This window comes from Mytilus edulis, chromosome 3 (assembly GCF_963676685.1).
Source record: "Mytilus edulis chromosome 3, xbMytEdul2.2, whole genome shotgun sequence".
NCBI classification, from domain to species: domain Eukaryota; kingdom Metazoa; phylum Mollusca; class Bivalvia; order Mytilida; family Mytilidae; genus Mytilus; species Mytilus edulis.
In genome coordinates this window covers 66,921,114-66,941,814 of record NC_092346.1, presented here as the reverse complement: position 1 = coordinate 66,941,814, position 20,701 = coordinate 66,921,114, and the positions used below count along the sequence as shown (strand labels likewise).

Below are 20,701 nucleotides of genomic sequence, written 5' to 3'. Positions count from 1 at the left end.
CAACACTGCTCCACAAAAAAAAACACAGATTTTGTTAAAAATTTCTATTTTTCTTAAATTTCCAAAAAAATGGTCCAATGAATATTTTTTTAAATTTGACATAAGATGGTCATAACAATGAGCTTTAAAAAGAAATTAAAAAAAATATGGGTCACCAGACTATTTTTTGCACGAAAAATGTTTTTGTGACCCCTAACGAAACAGTGATCAACAGCAGTTTTTTGTATATCTTTCATCATCGGTGATCAAAGCGTGACATATGTTGTCATATCCTTTGTTAAACTAACACAAAATAATACAGTTTCACAAGGCAATCAAATGAGAACAATTTTTTGGTTTCTATGAACAACGGTTACCATGGCAACAGGACATGAAGTTGGAAAATTCAAGTTTTTGCATTGTTCTGATGTGCAAGATTAACAACCTAACAGACAATGGCAGATCAAATACCATGATTTCAGACCAACAACACATGGCTTCTATGTAAATGTAAACAAATATTATGATACATTGTAATGCAGCTTATATTAGCATTACTGTGGTCTTAAATGAGCAAAATAAATTACTCAGAAGTTAGCGAAAATCACCAAATATATTTTTTTTTAAATTATCGATTCATAGGTAACAGTCATGCAAGTAAATGGATTAAAAAAGACTTTGTCACCTTTTCCACAATTAATGATTTAAGTTTGATGAAGCATAATGATAATACATTATATATTTCAGTTGTCATAGTAACATAACCAAAAAATGATGAAATTATAACTTTTTCAAAGGTTTTTCAACTTTCTTTATTTTGAATGCCTCAATAATCAAGCAAACATATAACTGTTATATTTACAAATGTGTAAATAGTTTACTCCTCTGATTCAGTCAAGTACTTATTGATAGTCATATATAGCATTATTAGAGTTCACTGTGTTCTCAGTCAAAATTATCAATCCTTCCATATTGAATAGTACATGTTGCTCCCAGTCAGATATAGCATATTACTATTAGTGGCAATTCTTTTCTTTCAAAATCTTTGTTTTCTGGTTATCTGTTTGCCTCTCTAATTTCTTATTCATACTTTCCCAAATTTTCTACGTAAATTTTCCAGGGGAACATTCTGTTGCTGCATTTACCTGAAAGTTAAATTTATTTATTTGTAATGAAAAGGTGTAATATATGGGCACAGGACGTTTGCGCTTTTTTACCTGTAAAACGATAGGACATTTGCGCTTCAAATACTATGGACATTTGCGTTTTTAATTTTGATTCACCTGTATTAAATTGATCGGACATTTGCGCTTTTTACCTATAGTCGACTACCTGTAATCTTAATGAGAAGTTATCATTACGTAAAAAAATTTAACTTATATTTGTCATTAGTGAGTTCACATTTACACAGTCTTGATCATGGATTTTAAAGTTATGGAGACTTGACCGGGTTATGGTTGTTGTCAGAAATGTATTTCAATCAGCTCTCTTGAAGTGCTGCCGTTTCAATCTGTCCTTAGCCTGGTGGAGAAAAATTCAAGCACTAGGACTCTCTAAAGAATAGAGACAAACGTTCACCTAATCTGTCCCAGTCAATTGGATAATTTAGGTCGTCAATCAATGGCCAGGACCACGCTGTTTTGAATATGATTCTACAAGGAATGTACAACTCAAGTGGGAAGGAGAAACTCGATCATTTATTTGAGATGTGGGCTAAGTACCATTCAGGACAGATAACAAGAGCAAAATTTGTTCACTCATTGGGCTTCAAATATCAAGCTAAAACTGATCTGTAATTGTGATGACAGTACTTGATTTTATTTCTTAAGAATGTTTACTTTTAGCTGTACATAAACTTTTAAACACATATCAACAATGTGCCATGAAATGAATTTTAAACTGTTACAGCCCGGATAAAAGAGGAGGGAAGTCATAGATATATAAAAAAAAAAAAGCGCAAATGTCCTATGTAAAAAGCGCAAATGTCCATTTTTAAAAAGCGCAAATGTCCTATGTTTTGAAGCGCAAGTGTCCACAAAAAAAAGCGCAAATGTCCTATGAAAAAGCGCAAACGTCCCGTGCCGTAATATATACTAATAAACTACTAAATCTATATAATATTTCAGTGAGTGCAAAATTAATCCAATCATGCATTACAACATCAATTTAAAAAGATTATATTATACCTGACTAACAAAGGTACTCATTAAGAGTTTTATAATATGATATATGGCCAGGTTTTTGAAGTGATTGCAATAATTAGGTCAGCTGATGGGTATGCATTTTATATTGCTTTTGCATATGATGGCCATCCTTTTTAGTGGTTTTTGTTTTGTGAACAATGGCAATTTGGAATGCAATAATTGACAATATAAATGATATAGGGAGCATTATAGGGTCCAATGCAAATAAATTCAAGGTATACATGTATATTTAATAGGTGTGACCTTTACCATATATGTGTACCTTAAATCAAAACAGTTGAACTGTTCTTTTTGGTAAAAATTTACATATATACAGCATGTGACCAAGTTTGAAATAAACATAAGTTATCTACATCACATAGTTATCTTCATTGTCAGAATTGTGGCACATAAGAACCAGTGGCAGTCTTGATAATATACTTTGTATTTAAATTATAAAATAAAGTACAAATCAATAGTGTAAAATGTGGATCACTGTGACCTTCTTTTGCCTGGAAGCTGAGTTACTTACTGAGACTCTGAGAGTGTATATATAAGTTTGCATGATCTGACACCTTTTAGTTGCTGAGATATACATTTGTTGTATATGAAATTGGATGTTTAATGTAACCAAAGTCAGTGAAGTGGAAAATGTAGGTCAGTGACATCTGTGTACAAGTTTACATGATCCTACATTTTATAGTTGAGTCTACTAAATATATTGTCCAAAAAGAAATGTTATAAATGCCTGCAAAACACCATTATCAGATTAAAAAGTCTCAAATGGAACCTAAGTTTTTTTTCAAAGGTAACTACATGTAATTATCCTAAAATGTATGTATTTACCATTGACAGTCATTCTTCATTTTTCTACAAAACTGCTGCTAATAACCTGCTGTTAAATGATGACCATGAGACCTACAATTGATAACAAATATAACAAAAATTAAATAAGTAAATTAATATAATCAGATAATATATGATTCATAAAAAGTGAGAGTTTTATATTACTTTTTATCAATGTTGGTTGTTCAATATCAAAATAGTGAAAATAATGATAAAAAAAGCCATATTCCATATAATAACAAGAGCATTGCTAAGTATGGCATCCTCTCACCATAGAAGACTGTTGCTTTCACATGGGTGTTTAGAATCTACAATGTCCACTTTCACCTTGACATTTGGGAATATCTTTTCTATTAATAAAGTTAAAGTATAAATTCTTTAAATTTACCTGTATTACTTTCATAGTTTCAACCAGTACCAAACATTTGCAATTCTGCAACATAACTAGCTTCAACCTAATGAAAAAAAGTGATAACAAATATATATAAATGAAAGTGCATGCAGTGTTCAAATACTATAGCTAAAACATATTACATTTAAAATTAACTGGAAACTCAGGCTGTTAACAATGAAATTTGTAATAATAATATGTATAAAGGCTTTCAAAACCAAATAGGTTTCATTAAATTTGTTGAAATTATACATTAATATAGATTTCATTTAATAAATTATACATATGTAACTAATTCTAGTTCAATATTTTTGTTGAAACAAATTCTGTCATGTTCTATACATGAAAGTCTTCAAGTATATATAACAATGCTTTACCACAAAATTGATTTGAAATATTGACCCTAAACTTGAAATTATTACCAAGATCTGTTAATTCATTTTTATGACTACTTAAGTGCAAATATGAATATAATTATGGTCCTCATTATACTTTATATCTACTTAGAAAAATTTATGAATTATATGACTAAAGGTTTAATTACCTTCCAATTATTCTTTAAATTAACCATGTTTAAAACTGTTTCTTCTTTTGAATTTATTTACAGGATTCTTTTGCAACTGCAAATATTTTCTTTCCAGTTTAATTCTCCTTTTTCTTTAAGTATGGCTGATGAATTCACAGACAGTACATTCAATCCATTAAGGAAATTGTTGAAATGTGTGGCACAAATTCCTGCATGTATCATTCCTGAAAAATATGATATGAAATGTCAGTCTGCACATGTATTGGTTAATTAGATAAACTATAAACTATGTAGACTTGAGTTCATAATTTTATTTGGAATATACAATTGATTTTTTCAATTTATATTTATATAATATGATTGTGAATTCATGTTTACCTTTATTCTTATAGATCACAGACTCACATTTATTTCTAATAATGTGGAATGAGGGTGGGTGCCCCCCTTCTTAATTTTCTTTTTTGCCTTCATGCATTATCCTGCATTCTACACATCATTCTAAATGACTAAATATGTAAGGTTTCCGACGACTTGGTCTCTGATCACATGCAAAAGATGACTTAATATGAAAATTCTGATTATAAAATAAAGAAAACTAATATTTTGAGTTTGTAAAACATTATTTTTGTGAATGAATCATTGTGACTGCAATTGTTTACTTTTTCAATTCTAATTTTATTTATGGTTATATAATTGCTACCAAATAAGTATTTACAAAATAATCCTCTCCTTTTGGATGCAAAACTAAAAAGCCCCTTATGTATAGATGTCTTTGTGTACATTGCAAAAATGATAAATAACTTCCAGGGGCAAAATTCCAGAAAAATTACTAAGTCCAGCTTCATAAAAAATTTGGGCAGCACTTCCCCTCAAAATAAAGCTTTTTACCCTCAAACCACATAAACCCCAGACCATAATAGAGGGGAATTAAAGAAAGAAAAAGAGAGGTGTGGGGCAGGTTCATTTATTCAAGACATGAAACCATACACCTTCTCCAACCAGTAAAATGTGTAAAGTCTAAAGAGAATATATAATAAAGAGAAAATTGAACTCTCTTACCATGTCCAGCTTTTGAATTGATAACAAATCCACCAGTCCCATTTTCCCCTCGTTTCTACACTGTCACACATTATATGCAGGTTACATGCACTGCAGCTACAACGATATGGTATGGACAAAATGCTCCACGGCCTCCACCTCCTGGTCCAAGCCTTGAAGGTCGTATTTCCGTTCACAGACAGTATCCGCAGGGGACAGTTTTGCATCTTAACGAACATATTCTGCGCTAGGTGATCATCAGAGCTAGCCGTCGACCTTCTTTCCAGGTTCCGTCAAACGAAACATCACTGTCTGTGATCGGACGCCGAATTTCTCCAACTCTCAAAAACTTATATCATATGATATTATAAGTTGAGAATCATTTAAGACTGTGTGAACTTTCAGGCTGAAGCTATTCATATTCTTTATTTTTAAAGAACGCATGCATTTATCCTTTATGATAAACCTTCCTTTCTTCTGAGCGATGAGCTGTAACTTGGAAGTTGTTTACACACGTTGACAACAGACGACATCGGAACTGTTACCGTGACCTAGATATACAGGCGATATATCCTAAATTTTTAAACGGGAACCAGTTTTACATCAGTAAAATGTTGTTATCTCCCTTAGTATCGGAAGTCACCTTAAAGTACAAGAATTTTCATTAACACGGATTTAAGTATTTAACATGTATATCATATTTACATGTAAAAACTCCTAAGCTAGCTTCGTTTTCAACGTTTCACTCTAATTATTGTAGTTATAAGAGAAAATATATCAAGATTCAAAACAAGAAACCTTAACATATTTACATGTAAGAACTCCTTAGCTTGCTCTTAAATGTTTCACTGTATAATTATTGTAGTTAATAGAGTAAATTAATAGATGATGGTTTGTCTAGTATTTGAAGAGCTACTCTATAGCAGGTGGTATACATCTGATAGTCACACCTGCTGATGGTAATATTCAATTTATCTTCACCCATCAATTAACGAAGGCTTTGAAACAAGTCGTTCAATTTAATCACAGTCAAAATGTTAAAATAACAAGACTTTCTTTCAGTTTCAAATTTATTTCAGAAGTTTTAATGCATTGAAAATATTTAAAGCTAATTTGATATGAAACCTGAACAAAAATGTAATAATAGACTTATATGTCACTGTTAAATTCCATTAGTCAAAACAAGAAATAACATTATTTAAAAGTCTGATGAAAACACAAGTTTGATAGCAAGACGTGTAGCTTATCTTTTCTTTCATACAGTGTAAAAGCTAGTATTACATATTTAGGACTTAAATAAAGATAGATCAAGAAAAATAATCCATTTCAATTTATATGTTAATGATCATTTAAAACTTGGACAGATTTATTATAAAATGTCAAAATATATGTGCTATCAGAATGTGTTGCAGACACATTTTTGTAAAACGCAACACGTTTAAGTAACAGTGCTCAATAACTGTATACATTAAACGCATATGTACATATCTATCTCTTTATCAAGTCAAAGCTTGGAATCTTCAACGATGACATCCGCATGATGTAGGTTTTTCAAATATTGATTTTTTCTATATAACAGTGGAAAATATTACAGGGCAATTCATCACGATAATTTGAAACAAATTATCAAACATTCATAGGCACATATTTACAGATTGACAATAATTTGTATTTCTTTAACTGACCTAACATTGGCGGAATCATACAAAGAAAAAACAGCTCAAATATTGATTATAACATGACTGAATGATGCAACCATATAATCTATTATGTTACGTGTTCGTTGACCATGCACAAGAAGCAGCAACATATCCGTTAAAAATAAGCTTTTATGAGTTAAAGAAAGAGGGACGAAAGATACCAAAGGGACAGTCAAACTCATAAATCTAAAACAAACTGACAAAGCCATGGCTAAAAAAGAAAAAGACAAACAGAAAAACAAGAGTATACATGACACAACATAGAAAACTAAAGAATAAACAACACGAACCCCACCAAAAACTAGGGGTGATCTCAGGTGCTCCGGAAGGGTAAGCAGATCCTGCTCCACATGTGGCACCCGTCGTGTTGCTTATGTGATTACAAATCCGGTAAATAGTCTAATTCGGTAGGTCACATTCATGAAAGGGAAGGAGATTGTAGTTACGACGTAAGGAACATATCCGATATCATTTGTGAAACGGTTATTCCATAACGGTCAAACAACTCGTGATGGCGTCCGTAAAATTTACGAAGGGATGATTTCAACTTCACCATTTGGAACTCTTGGTTTAATAGCTTCCTTGTAAGCAGCAACCCTCTATCAAGAAAATCATGATAGGAAATGCAAGCACGGGAATATCGTATCCATTGGGAGATATATACCCCGTATGCAGGTGCTGCTGGAATGTTGCTACTTAGAAACGGAAAGTTCACAATTGGAAAGCTGAAATCAGCTCTTTTGTCGTGAAGTTTTGTTTTCAACCGACCCTCATTGTCAATTTCTAGATGTAAGTCAAGATATGAAGCCGACTTAACTGTATCTGTAGTATCCTTTATCTCTAGTTCGATGGGATAGATGTGTTCCACATAGTCACCAAATTTTGAATTGTTTAGTGAAAGAACATCATCTATATAGCGGAAAGTAGAGTTAAAGGATATTGCTAACTTCTTATCTTTCTTCTTAAGAAGTTCCTGCATGACGTCAGCCTCATAATAATAAAGAAACAAGTCGGCAAGTAGAGGGGCACAGTTTGTTCCCATTGGAATGCCGACAGTCTGTTGAAAAACACGTCCTCCGAAATTACAAATATGTTGTCAATCAAGAAATCAAGCATCTTGATAATATCAGTTTCAGAGAATTTTTTGTTTGAATCAGAGTGATTCTTTACAAAGTAGGATTTATCCCTCCCTAAGACAAGATACTTGTATCTACGTTGGCCATTCTTTTTTATGAAGCAAAGTAATACCAACTCTTTCAATTTGTCTTTTAGTTTGGAATGTGGAATACTTGTGTACAGAGTAGAAAAGTCAAATGTTTTAATACTGTTACAAGATGAAAGAGAGTTAGATTGTATATACTCTAAAAGATCTTTGGAATTTTTAAGTATCCACATCTGATTCACGCCACCTCTAGAATAGGCAGTTTCACAATAACTTTGAAGCCCGTCTTTGATTGCTGATAAAATAGATGTTAATAATTTAGAAAGAGGTTTCGTGGAGCACTTGGAAGCCCCAGCAATATACCGTTGTTTGTAAGCACACTTATGTAGTTTAGGTATCCAATACAGTGATGGAAGATCCAGTTCTTCATCTTTGGTTGAAATTCCAAAGGAACATAGAACAGACCTATGATTATCCAGGATTTCATCTTTGGTAATTTTTAAACCCTCTTCGTGGCTGGTGAAGATGAACAAATTTTATAGTTATCTAAATGCGGGAGTAACCACGAGCATCTGATTAAAGGACACTCAGCCACAAAAACAACTTAAAAATGAATATTCAAGCTTTTAACAAAGTTCAAAACTTTATTATCTTTCCCTCCTCGTGGCTGATACACTATGGTAGTAATGCTAAATGTACCAAGGGCAGGTGCTCAAAGGATATTCTAATATGTTATGTAAAAATTTACTGCATATATTTTAGAAAAAATTACTTTGTAAGACCCGCATGGTAGGGAAAATTATTAATTTTCAAACGACAATATTCAGTGAAATAATAGCAACCTGTTACTTAAGTTGATGTAGGCATAGCATAACTAGTCTATGTACTGGACCTTTTTTTTTGAGAATATATCAGCCACGTAAAAATGAGTGGGTCGGTACAGGATGACGAAAAAAAATGAAAAATTGTAATCATGGCAATAATAACATTGAATTTCATACATATACTAGTACTTTATATTTTATACTTATGAATTTACCATTGAACGACGATTTACAATAAACACTAAACCTCTGTTATTGTCGGGGGCATCGGGGACCAAGTGGTCTAAGTAGTTCTACTACTGTAATCACTAGCCAGTCAATCTTTTAAAATTGACTAGGATTGTCAGTTTTCCTATCGAAGGTTTGTTGATTTCTCCGGGCACTCCGGCTTCTTAAAAGGGTAAAAGACTGTATTATAATAATTTACGGGAAATTGACTTTTGGATTTTCTGTGGTGTTTGATCGTTTGGTTGTTGGATACCTTGATAATGATATTGATTATACTGATTTGTGAACGTTTCGCTTGCTTAATATTTTTTTAACGGCATGCAATTATTTTTTTGTGAATTATAATTGTTCAAATATCGCAAATCAACTTCTAGTTCAACTATTTTTAAAGATTGACAGAGTCTTAAATTATATAATACTATATAACTATGCGTAACATGAAAATTAATTCTATAATTATACAGAGAATCTTATTGTCCAAATATTAGCAATAACAACATTCACAAGAGCCAATCAAACGTTGTTTGAAGTACTGACAAGTCTATCAGCATCGTGTTCACTTTTCAGCTTTTTGTTTGGTAAAGTGTTTCATCTGACGTTAGAATAATGGATTTCAAGTAAATTACCCGGTCGTACATTTCCTTTCAAATATCCGGAGTTTGGCTCAAAAGCCATCATTCTCACAGATTAATTGTGTTGTAGCTCGTGTTACTGGTCTATAAAGGACGGTAAATGAAAACAACAAAGTGAATAAAAAAGACTAACGAAAACATAATGATCAATCTGCAAAGCTTTGATAAATTTATACCTTATAAATCAAATTTATTGTTAGTCGTTTGCAAGACATTCAAATCTGCACACAATGAAAACAGTTAATTCACCCATAAAAGTAGCGATATAGTGGTTAACATTAAGGCCAATAGTAATTTGATATATTTAGTTGAAAAGGCAAATATTTCGTCATTGTAAACGTTTTATTGACAATAAATGTTGCTACTGCAAGATGATTGATTTTAGGTCATTTACTTTCAATCTGCCCGATGTCATTAGGACCGGGATAAAGAAATAAACGTATCAGTTCTAATTGGTTGTTGACACCTCATATGTTTTCCAATTTGGGAAATGAAAAATAATTGAAAAAGGCGTATAAAGGTTTTGATCTTAAAGTTCTTCATCTCATAAAATAAACTATGTTTCGAAAATTACATCAAAAGTCACCAAATAATTTTGTTATTTTTTTTGGGGGGGGGGGGGGGGGGGGGGATGAGAAATAAATTGTAATTAATATTTTTAATAATTAGTCGTTACCGACGAAGTAATATCATAACGTTTACAGACAATACTTTTTTTCATATTTAAATAAATCCTGTATATAAGTACAGTGTCGTGTTGGTATATGCCAATAAGATGAGAACCCAACGCTCACAACAATCTTTAGACATTTGGAGTCCTACAACAAATTTATCAATGTTTATCAAATATTTCAATGCTATCTAGTATACAAACATATGTCAACAATCCAAACAGTGACTATAAACGATCGGATTTCAAAAAATAAATTATATAGGGCCACTTACGATGATCCCAACTTGGGACGTTCACAGAATTTTATCAGGAACGCATATAAAGAGCTTCAAGTTTTGGCAAACATCGCATAAACATATGGACAACGGAAATAACAAAAAGACCGTTCGAAAATATCAAATTCATCTAAGGTTAACTTTTCCAACTTTTAACATTCGTTGTCAAACAATCCAGTCGAGGAATCGTTTCATTCTCGAAATAATTTTCTGTGTTTCCTGAATTATAACAATTCTTAACTAAAGACAATTAAAAATCACGATAGAAATTTTTTTTCTGGTTAGGGAAGCAAATAAAAAAAAAAGTCAGGAGCCTCTGGCCTTTGTTAGTCTTGTATTATTTTAATTTTAGTTTCTTGTGTACAATTTGGAAATTAGTATGGCGTTCATTATCACTGGACTAGTATATATTTGTTTAGGGGCAAGCTGAAGGACGCCTACAGGTGCGGGAATTTCTCGCTACATTGAAGACCTGTTGGTGATCCTCTGCTGTTGTTTTTTATTTGGTCGGGTTGTTGTCTCTTTGACACATTCCCCATTTCCATTCTCAATTTTATTGTTTGTCTATAGTTCTAAAAACAATTTGGAATTATTCCGTAATAATTTTTCTTTGCCTTTAAATCTATTAATTTTCTGATCTTTCATCACCATTAAGTGTAGTGTTTGTGTGCACGAACCTCACAAGATACACACTTTTGCCGTCTAAAAATGATCTTTGGCTTCCAGAATAGTCGTCTGATCTGTAAATTACCGATTGCTCCTTTTCGATTTGTGACGTTAATGATAAGTGTGGACACACATGTGTGATGCATGTATAGCAGTAGACCCTTACCTTACCTTACCTTGACTTAACTTTGACTTTATCAACTTTCGTCCTAAGGGGGACATAAGGCAACTGTAGTTTCTCTTCCTTTCTTCCTGTCAATGGATTTTCGTTTTGTTTCTTTCCATGTCTTCCAAATTTTGCTCAGCTCAGTTGTTCGTCTCCTTTAGGGCTTGCTTTGTAATGTTTGTGTCTTTTTTTCTGAGGGTATGTTCGATACACTTTCACTTTCTTGTTCTTATTATCTGAGTTGTTGGACCCGTAACTTATCGTCACATATAACCGCACTCCGTTTGGAGTGTTTGCGATTACAACATAAATATCATTTTGTAACATTGACCTGTATATATTTAATGAATTTATGAGATTTAAACAATGGTTAACTTCTTTGAAATTCTTGAAGACAAATTTGTCTTACGAATATCATAAGCGTTATAATAATTATAAGTTTAAGGAAAGATAACACACTCGTATATATGTATGTACAGTTGTTTTTTTGTGATATACACCTTTTGTGCGGGAAAAGTATGACTGCAACGCTTAGAATTTGTCCGATCAGTCGATCAGAAAATAAATGGGTTCCAATAGATTCTGAAACTATAAGTTAAATATTTTAACACACGAAGAGGAATAACTCTAATTTGTATATCCTGGATTTTTAGGAAATTTTGCAAGTGAGTTACGTATCAATTCGAAAATAATGTATGCAAGTTTTTTGGTGTTTTTTCATATATATAAGACCGTTGGTTTTCCCGTTTGAATGGTTTTACACTTGTAATTTTGGGGTCCTTTATAGCTTATTGTTCGGTGTGAGCCAAGGCTCCGTGTTGAAGGCCGTACATTGACCTATAATGGTTTACGTTTATAAATTGTTATATGGATGGAGAGTTGTCTCATTGGCACTCATACCACATCTTCTTATATCTAAGTAATACTCATCGAAATTAAGCAAATTGGATAAACAGATAATTGAAGTACAAATGAATAGAATTAAAGTAAATATCGCACAAAACAGTTCAGCAATTTTTTCTTTGTAGAAATTAATATATCTCAAAACTCTGTTCTGAGAATTTCTTTATAGAATGATACAGTATAGCTTCTGAAATTTCCGTTTAATTAAGATGAAGTTATCGGCAGTCACCAAATAAGTTATGAGAGTTTTATTAGCTGAATCGTCTTCACGACTTGAAAAAATTAAACAAACGAAACAGCAAAAGTAAGGGTGACATCGTGACTACATTTTGCATAGACACCTTAGTTTTCGTTAAAGCCTACTCATTTGAACTCATCATTACAATGATTATGCATAATAATGATAGTTGCGCACTACCAATAATTGGATTTTTTAGGGGAATGGCGTCTACTTTTCCGTACTTGGAAGCTTACGGCTTTTTTGTTCCTATTTTTAATTTTGTATGATAATTCCTGTCTCCGTTCTGAAGTCACAAAAAAATAGAACAAAGGGTCGCAATTTTGTAATAAAAAATTATTAGATAACGAAATAAATTTGATTGTATATATACATTATCATACGGTGGCCGGATTTCGACTTTTCGCGTTTTCGTGTTTTCTCCTTTCACTTTGCAAACGCGATATCGGGAAATCGAGAAATCGAGAAAGCGAAATCGATTTTTCGATTTCCCGACTTCCCGATTTCCCGATTTCTTACTTTCTCGATTTCGCTTTCTCGAATTCTCGATTTCCCTATTTCGCATTGGAAAAGTGAGAGGAGAAAACGCAAAAACACGAAAAGCAGAAATGGCCACCATATTATCAACATGTTTCTACGTTTGTTTTTACAGTTTGCATCTCTCAGGATAAGAGATATTCAAGACCTATCTGTAATGCATGGTTGAGGGAGTGATTGCATATCATTATTATGTGCACCTTACTCTGTTGAGGCAAAATAAAACGTATATGTCTTCCCTTATTAATACGGAAAAGGTGAAATATAGATAAAAAGATATAGAAAGTTTGTAACAAGATTTCTTCTGCCTTGAAGAAGGAGATACTTTTGGAGTGTATGATTTATAAATCCGAAGCCATGTCCTGGTCCGAGTACACAGTTATCGTCCTTTGATTCCTGAGTGTGGACAGTGTGTTACTTGCCAATTTTTGTTATACCCCTTCCAAATTTATTTCTCCATGTTTTATGCCTCATATAGCAAGTTGGGGGAGAAATGACACTGTAAAATAATTTGGGTTATAAATATTAATGTAAAGTAGTGATAAGGTCCGGCTGAAAAAGGTAAAAAATTAGCACTTCGGAAGCTGTCAAAAGATTTCAAGACCCCCTTAACATACAATTGTCCATATTTTGAGTTAGAGCTGATGAAATTTTCTATAATTTTGATATAATTTGTCCCAAAAGTAGTACAACACACTGTAAAAATATTATTGAGAAAGCGCAGGTGGGATTTTTTTAATTTTCATTTATTGTCTAAAAGAAATGCACTACGAAATAACTGTGTACTCGGACCTCCTGTCTGAATTGGACGTTAAATCTGATTTGTTGCTCTCTGCACGTTAATAAAAGGTCTAGCATGCAACAAAACTTTGAGGGAACAGTACGTTGTCAGTTGTAAGGATAATTACTTTTCGTATCCAATTCAGACTTTTACTCCATTGGCAGTTAAATGTTGTCGCTCATCAATTTTGTTGACCTTCTTTGCAGAAAGTATCATTATATATATACATTTGTATGTTGTGTACCAATTGTAATGTTGAACAAATTATAATTTGTACAGATTTTGTGTATCAGTGTTTTATGAACCGCTTACCACAAATTAATGATGCAAGCATATAACAAATATAATTAAAATCGTTGTTATTTAATTTTTTTATATGACTTTTCCGTATGTGGTCATGGATTTTATATTAGCAAGTTGCTAGTGAAGATAAACATATTGGTGCCAATGTAAATAGTTTATAATTAAGAGAGGACTGGCAATACCAAAAAAAATAAATTCAATATAACAAAGAAAAAGTTATTAAAAATGTCTATATCCACTAGCCGAGAAAGATTAATACTTTGTTGCGAAAATCTGAAGAAAAAAAGACATACATTATGCCATCTTTCATTTTTTTTGTTACAGATATTATCTTTTATGCAATGGCACTTAGTATTCATTTGAAATCATATCCACACTTTACAACAGCATGGTCTATAGTTAAAAAACCAACGTCAATATTTCACCAAGCTACACATACGCGACGCCATTCACGCTGGACAGATTTACGACTAGAACGTTACTACTTGCCAAAGGCGGAGCCCCCCCCCCCCTTTTCGTAGTTAAAATTGGTTAATTATATAGGGAATCACTGAAGCATGACTGGAGCGGGCTCCCCCTTAGGTCAGTCAGCGCCCCCCTTTTAGGAAAAGTTTTAGATCCGCCACTGCTGAGTTGCCAAGTCGACGGGTGTCATGACAGATATATTGACGCCAAAAATATTTTCCATGAACTAAAATTCCACAGAATCCACTATAGAAACAATTTGAAAGCTTACAGTTCGAACCTTCATAATTGATAAACAGACTGGAATGAGCGAGACAGAAGACTAATCAGCAGGGATAATTGAACCCACCCCCCTTTACACAGAACTGGTCGACTTCTCGGTAAGTCGTCGGTTATTGGAAGGCATTGCCTTCAATGTGTTGGACAAATATATTACTTCCTGTCGAAAATTGATGATTCTCTTCCGTTACTCTGACTTCCTTCGCAAATAAAAAAACACGATAGAGCCAATAGTTCTGCAAGTGGCGCTAAACACCAACAATCGATCCGTCAATTATTATTATGAAAGAAAAAGAAAGATTTTCAGTACACATGATCTAAACAGTTATATTATTTGGCACACTTAAATACAATGTAAGTATAAATCTGGATAAGACTAGGTCAGAACTTAAATTAATCTACTTACACAAATCTACTGGGACGTTACTCGGACATATTCGTTTGACCTTTTGACTTAAATATATAATTCATCACCTATCAAGACGACCTCGGGCAAACTGACTGAAATATCAAAGATTATAATGCATTATATTTATTGATTCAGTTCCTAAGTTTAACTTTTAATTTTTTCCTGAAATTTATACAGTAATGATATATTTTTCTCGGAAGAATCGGAAGTATCGGAAGTTCCGAGTAGATTGGTTTAAATTATATACTGTGTATTCATTTATTTTCGTGCGTTCCAATTTTCGTGGTCCCAAAAAACTTGCCTTTTCGAAATACAAAAAAGAAAATGTGGTATGATTGCCAATGAGACAACTCTTTACACGACCAAAATGACACAGAAATTAACAACTATTGATCACCGTATGGCCTTCAACAATCAGCAAAACCCATGCCGCATAGTCAGCTATAAAAGGCCCCGAAATGACAAATGTAAAACAATTCAAACGAGAAAACTAACGGTCTAATTTATGTACAAAAGTCTGCATATAACCTGATTGAAAATTTGATGTTCGCTGAACATTTAACTTCGTGCTTCACCTGTTCCTACAACGACCACGAAAGTTGGTATCCCACGAATAATGACGATTCTAGTAGAAGTAGAAATAAGGAAATCACTAATGCTTATGAAAAAGACAATCAACATGAATGCACAAAAGAAAAATCCAACTTATTATCTGTGCAGTTGTCTTTTCATCAGTTTTAAGAAAAGTTGTTACAAGCAATTAATGAATTTTGCTTGCTTATTGATAAAACCTTAAACAAAGTCGAAAAAACGGAATTAAAGCGTACTGTTTCCGGTTTCGTCGGCGTCAACAATGCATCAGTATATGCAATTATATGAACATTGGCACTTTTCATTTCCATTGAGATCATTTGGCCAAGGCCCCTCAGTCAGGGTCTATTGACTTTGATACTTTGACTTACTAGTAGTTTATATACACGCATTCAAGTTTTGGTTTGACTAAAAGGAACCACTTATGATAAGTGATCATAAGTCAATGATGTTTGTAGTTGTAGTTGCATTGCCTTTTTCGAGGGAGGTTATAATTTGACCGTACACATTTAGTCATTTTCGATACTATCAAAATATCATTAAGGCGAGACATATTTTTGTGTCAACAGTATATTCCTGTTTGTATTATAAAGTGATAATATATTTTTTTATAATAGAAGTGTTTTGATTCTTAAAATTATTTTATAAAGGTCATTTAACATCGAATGTGTGGTACAAAAGAAATCTACTGCTCATTTACACTGGAACAAATCTGTATTATCGATATCAATTTATGAAATATATTCGGATACATTTATTTCTTTTAACTTTCAAATCCCAAACGATTTAAAAATTAATACTTAATGTAAATTAAACATTACGATGTAATTAGGTTTAAATTGATTTGTAATTCTATATTGGAATAATCTTCATTTTTGATTTGGATGTAGTGTATAATACAAGATTAATTCTAAAGTTGTAATATGAGATATCACATAGTTTTACTCGTTTTTATTTTGAATTTAGGCATATCTTTATGCCAGACAGGAACAAATTTAAACGATCTTTTGACGCAATTATTCACAACAAACAGTTATAATGTAAACGCGAGGCCGAGCAATGACCAGACAGTTTCAACACTTGTGTCGGTGGAGTATTATCTTGCTGGAATTACCAGTTTAGATGAGATAGCGGAGAAATTTACTACAACAGGATATCTATCAATAACCTGGACAGATGATTATCTTACTTGGACACCGGGATCGTATGGTAACATACAGGAATTTTATTATCCGCAAGGTAATGTTTGGAAACCAGATATTTCTGTACAAAATGGATTTTCTAAAATGCACGAACTTGGCTCTAGTTTTGTGGTTGTTAATGTCCAGTCTACGGGTACCGTATTGTGGGAACCGTTTGAGTTATTCGAAACTAGATGTACTGTGGACACGACTTTCTTTCCATTTGACAAACAGACATGTGATCTAATTTTTGTATGTTGGAGTTATAAGTCAACTGATGTGAATATGACGGTCGGAAGTAATGGGGTACAGTTGTATGAAGATTTCACTTCCAACGGTGAATGGTCAGTAAAGACAACCTCTTATAACGTAGACCATGATGGATTTGAAGTGAAAATCACCTTTTCAATCACAGTACAACGTAAACCACAATACTTTGTTCTAAATATCATGATACCTGTTGTAATGGTATCACTACTTAATCTGTTAACATTTGTTATTCCATGTGAAAGTGGAGAGCGACTCGGTTATGCAATTACAGTGTGGCTGACATTTGCTGTATTCCTAACAATTGTTAGTGGTAGCCTTCCTAAAAGTGGGGACTCAACTTCAATTATTGCAATCTATCTTATGTTAATGCTGAGTATTGCTACATTAGTTGTCACGATAAGTGCTATTCAAATTCGTGCAGGTTTCTACTCAGAAGAGGAGAAGAAAATACCAAATATTATAAAAAGAATAGTTTCATATATAAACAAAAAGAAAAATCAGGTTGAAGAAATTAAAGGGCCTGGATCTACCGAAGAGAAACTGGAACATACCGTTACTTGGAAAGAAGTTATTACAGCATTCGACTTCATTTTCTTTTGGAGTGGTTTTATTTTGATTTTCTTGATAACATTAATATGTTTTTGCTATGTAGCTGCAAATTAAAACACACCCTTTTCACTTTACTAATAAAGAAAATGATGCCATCAACACCAGCAACGTTCTTCATCACAAAGAGGTATCTTCAATTACAATTTATTTTCAAAAATCAGTTTGTTCCTATTTTTATCCTGTACAGTTACACCAAAATCATTGCACCTAAAGTACTTAAATATAAGCTAGCATGGCATGACCTTGATTTAGATAATATCGTGTTGCTTAGTCTTTAGTTTCTATGTTGTGTCTTGTGTACTATTATTTGTCTGTTTGTCTTTTTATTTTTTAGCCACATGTGGCGTTGTCAGTTAATTTTTGTCCAGATATGTATATGATAGTTGCCGACGTTATACACAAATCCATTATCATTATCACCATGTAAATAGGATTGAAAGGTTTATATGTCATAAAATAGACAGTGATAATGTTTGTTTTCATTAATGATTACTCATTATTGGACTATGGCAATATTTGGATTTCTTTGAATGTTCATCATTTAAAAAAATAATCAGTAATATTCATGTTTGTTTTCATTTAACGTTAATAATTAATGTAAGAGGAGACAAAAATGATAAAACCAACTAAGTAGAATTATGAATCCGTGTTTTTATCGAACGGAATGATCGAAGGATTTTCAAAGAACCTTTCATTCCTTATCTTTGAGATCAAATATTCAGTTGAATTTTTACTTTGTGTAGAGGATAATAAAAATTTGCGTTTGAAAGGATAGTCATGGACAACTTGTGTAAGTTGTAGGTGAAACAGTGTACCCGTTAAACAATGAAATAAACTCATATTTTTATTGACATCAAGTAAAAGATGCAGTCATCCGCATTCATTATAAACCATACTCATAATACTTCTTTAATGCTGCCAATTTCACAATTTTGTCCGGGTAAAAGTTAAAACTTGTCAAAGAAAGCATGAATAAGTACAATGAAAACAAGAAATAATTGTAACATGATGCTGTTTCGAGGTCTCCCAAACAAAGCTCCCATAATTCGTCATTTCTATTTCTATCTTCCATCACTGTATTGGATACCCAAACTACACAAGTGTCCTTACAAACAACGGTATATTGCTGGGTCTTCAAATTGCTCCACGAAACCTCTTTCTAAATTATAAACATCTATTTTATCAGCAATCAAAGACGGGCTTCAAAGTAATTGTTAAACTGCCTATTCTAGAGGTGGCGTGAATCAGATGTGGCTACTTAAAAAATCCAAACAAAGCTCCCATAACTCGTCATTTTTATTTCTATCTTCCATCACTGTATTGGATACCTAAACTACATAAGTGTCCTTACAAACAACGGTATACTGCTGGGTCTTCAAAGTGCTCCATGAAACCTCTTTCTAAATTATTAACATCTATTTTATCAGCAATCAAAGACGGGCTTCAAAGTTATTGTGAAACTGCCTATTCTAGAGGTGCTGTGAATCAGATGTGGATACTTAAAAATTCCAAAGATCTTTTAGAGTACATACAATGTAACTCTCTTTCATCTTGTAACAGTATTAAAACATTTGACTTTTCTACTATTTACACAAGTATTCCACATTCCAAACTAAAAGACAAATTGATAGAGTTGGTATTGCTTTGCTTCATAAAAAATAATGACCAACGTAGATACAAGTATCTTGTCTTAGGGAGGGATAAATCCTACTTTTTAAGGATTCAAACAAAAAATTCTCTGAAACTGATATTATCAAGATGCTTGACTTCTTGATTGACAACATATTTGTTACGTTCGGAGGTCGTGTTTTTCAACAGACTGTCGGCATTCCAATGGGAACAAACTGTGCCCCTCTACTTGCCGACTTGTTTCTTTATTATTATGAGGCTGACTTCATGCAGGAACTTCTTAGGAAGAAAGACAAGAAGTTAGCAATATCATTTAACGCTACTTTCCGCTGATAGATTTATAGATGATGTTCTTTCACTAAATAATTCAAAATTTGGTGACTATGTGGAACGCGTCTATCCAATCGAACTAGAGATAAAGGATACTACAGATACAGTTAAGTCGGCCTCAAATCTTGACTTACATCTAGAAATTGACAATAAGGGTCGGTTGAAAACAAAACTTTACGACAAAAGAGATGATTTCAGCTTTCCAATTGTGAACTTTCCATTTCTAAGTAGCAACATTCCAGCAGCACCTGCATACGGGGTATATATCTCCCAATTGATACGATATTCCCGTGCTTGCATTTCCTATCATGATTTTTTTGATGGAGGGTTGCTGCTCACAAGAAAGCTATTAAACCAAGAGTTTCAAATGGTGAAGTTGAAATCATCCCTTCGTAAATTTTACGGACGACATCACGAGTTGGTTGACCGTTATGGAATAACCGTTTCACAAATGATATCGGATATGTTCCTTACGTCGTAACTACAATCCCCTTCCCTTTCATGAATGTGACATACCGAATTAGACTATTTACCGGATTTGTTATTACATAAGCAACACGACGGGTGCCACATGTGGAGCAGGATCTGCTTACCCTTCCAGAGCACCTGAGATCACCCCTAGTTTTGGTGGGGTTCGTGTTGTTTATTCTTTAGTTTTCTATGTTGTGTCATATGTACTATTGTTTGTGTTTGTCTTTTTCATTTTTAGCCATGGTGTTGACAGTTTATTTTAGATTGATGAGTTTGACTGTCCCTTTGGTATCTTTCGTCCCTCTTTTCTATGGCTAACATTGGGCAAAGTACAGTACACAATGGTTTGATCTAGTAAAGTGATATTTATAAGTGACACCAAGAGATTAACCCTGAATGTCATTCAAATGTTCTTG

General features: G+C 32.9%; 1 protein-coding gene and 1 long non-coding RNA gene across 2 annotated transcripts; one reads left to right on the top strand and one right to left on the bottom strand.

Moving 5' to 3' along the window:
* Window positions 1–258: 258 nt before the first annotated feature.
* LOC139517184 (uncharacterized) lies at window positions 259–5,612 on the bottom strand. The gene is made up of 5 exons (XR_011663102.1): window positions 4,985–5,612; window positions 3,944–4,149; window positions 3,397–3,463; window positions 3,009–3,080; window positions 259–1,124 (listed from the first exon to the last, which is right to left on the bottom strand). It is a non-coding gene; the product is annotated as an uncharacterized lncRNA (long non-coding RNA).
* An 11,106-nt stretch (window positions 5,613–16,718) lies between these two features.
* LOC139515397 (acetylcholine receptor subunit beta-like) lies at window positions 16,719–17,909 on the top strand. The gene has a single exon (XM_071304967.1). The coding sequence runs from the start codon at window positions 16,719–16,721 to the stop codon at window positions 17,907–17,909; it is 1,191 nt and encodes a 396-aa protein (XP_071161068.1).
* Window positions 17,910–20,701: the final 2,792 nt, after the last annotated feature.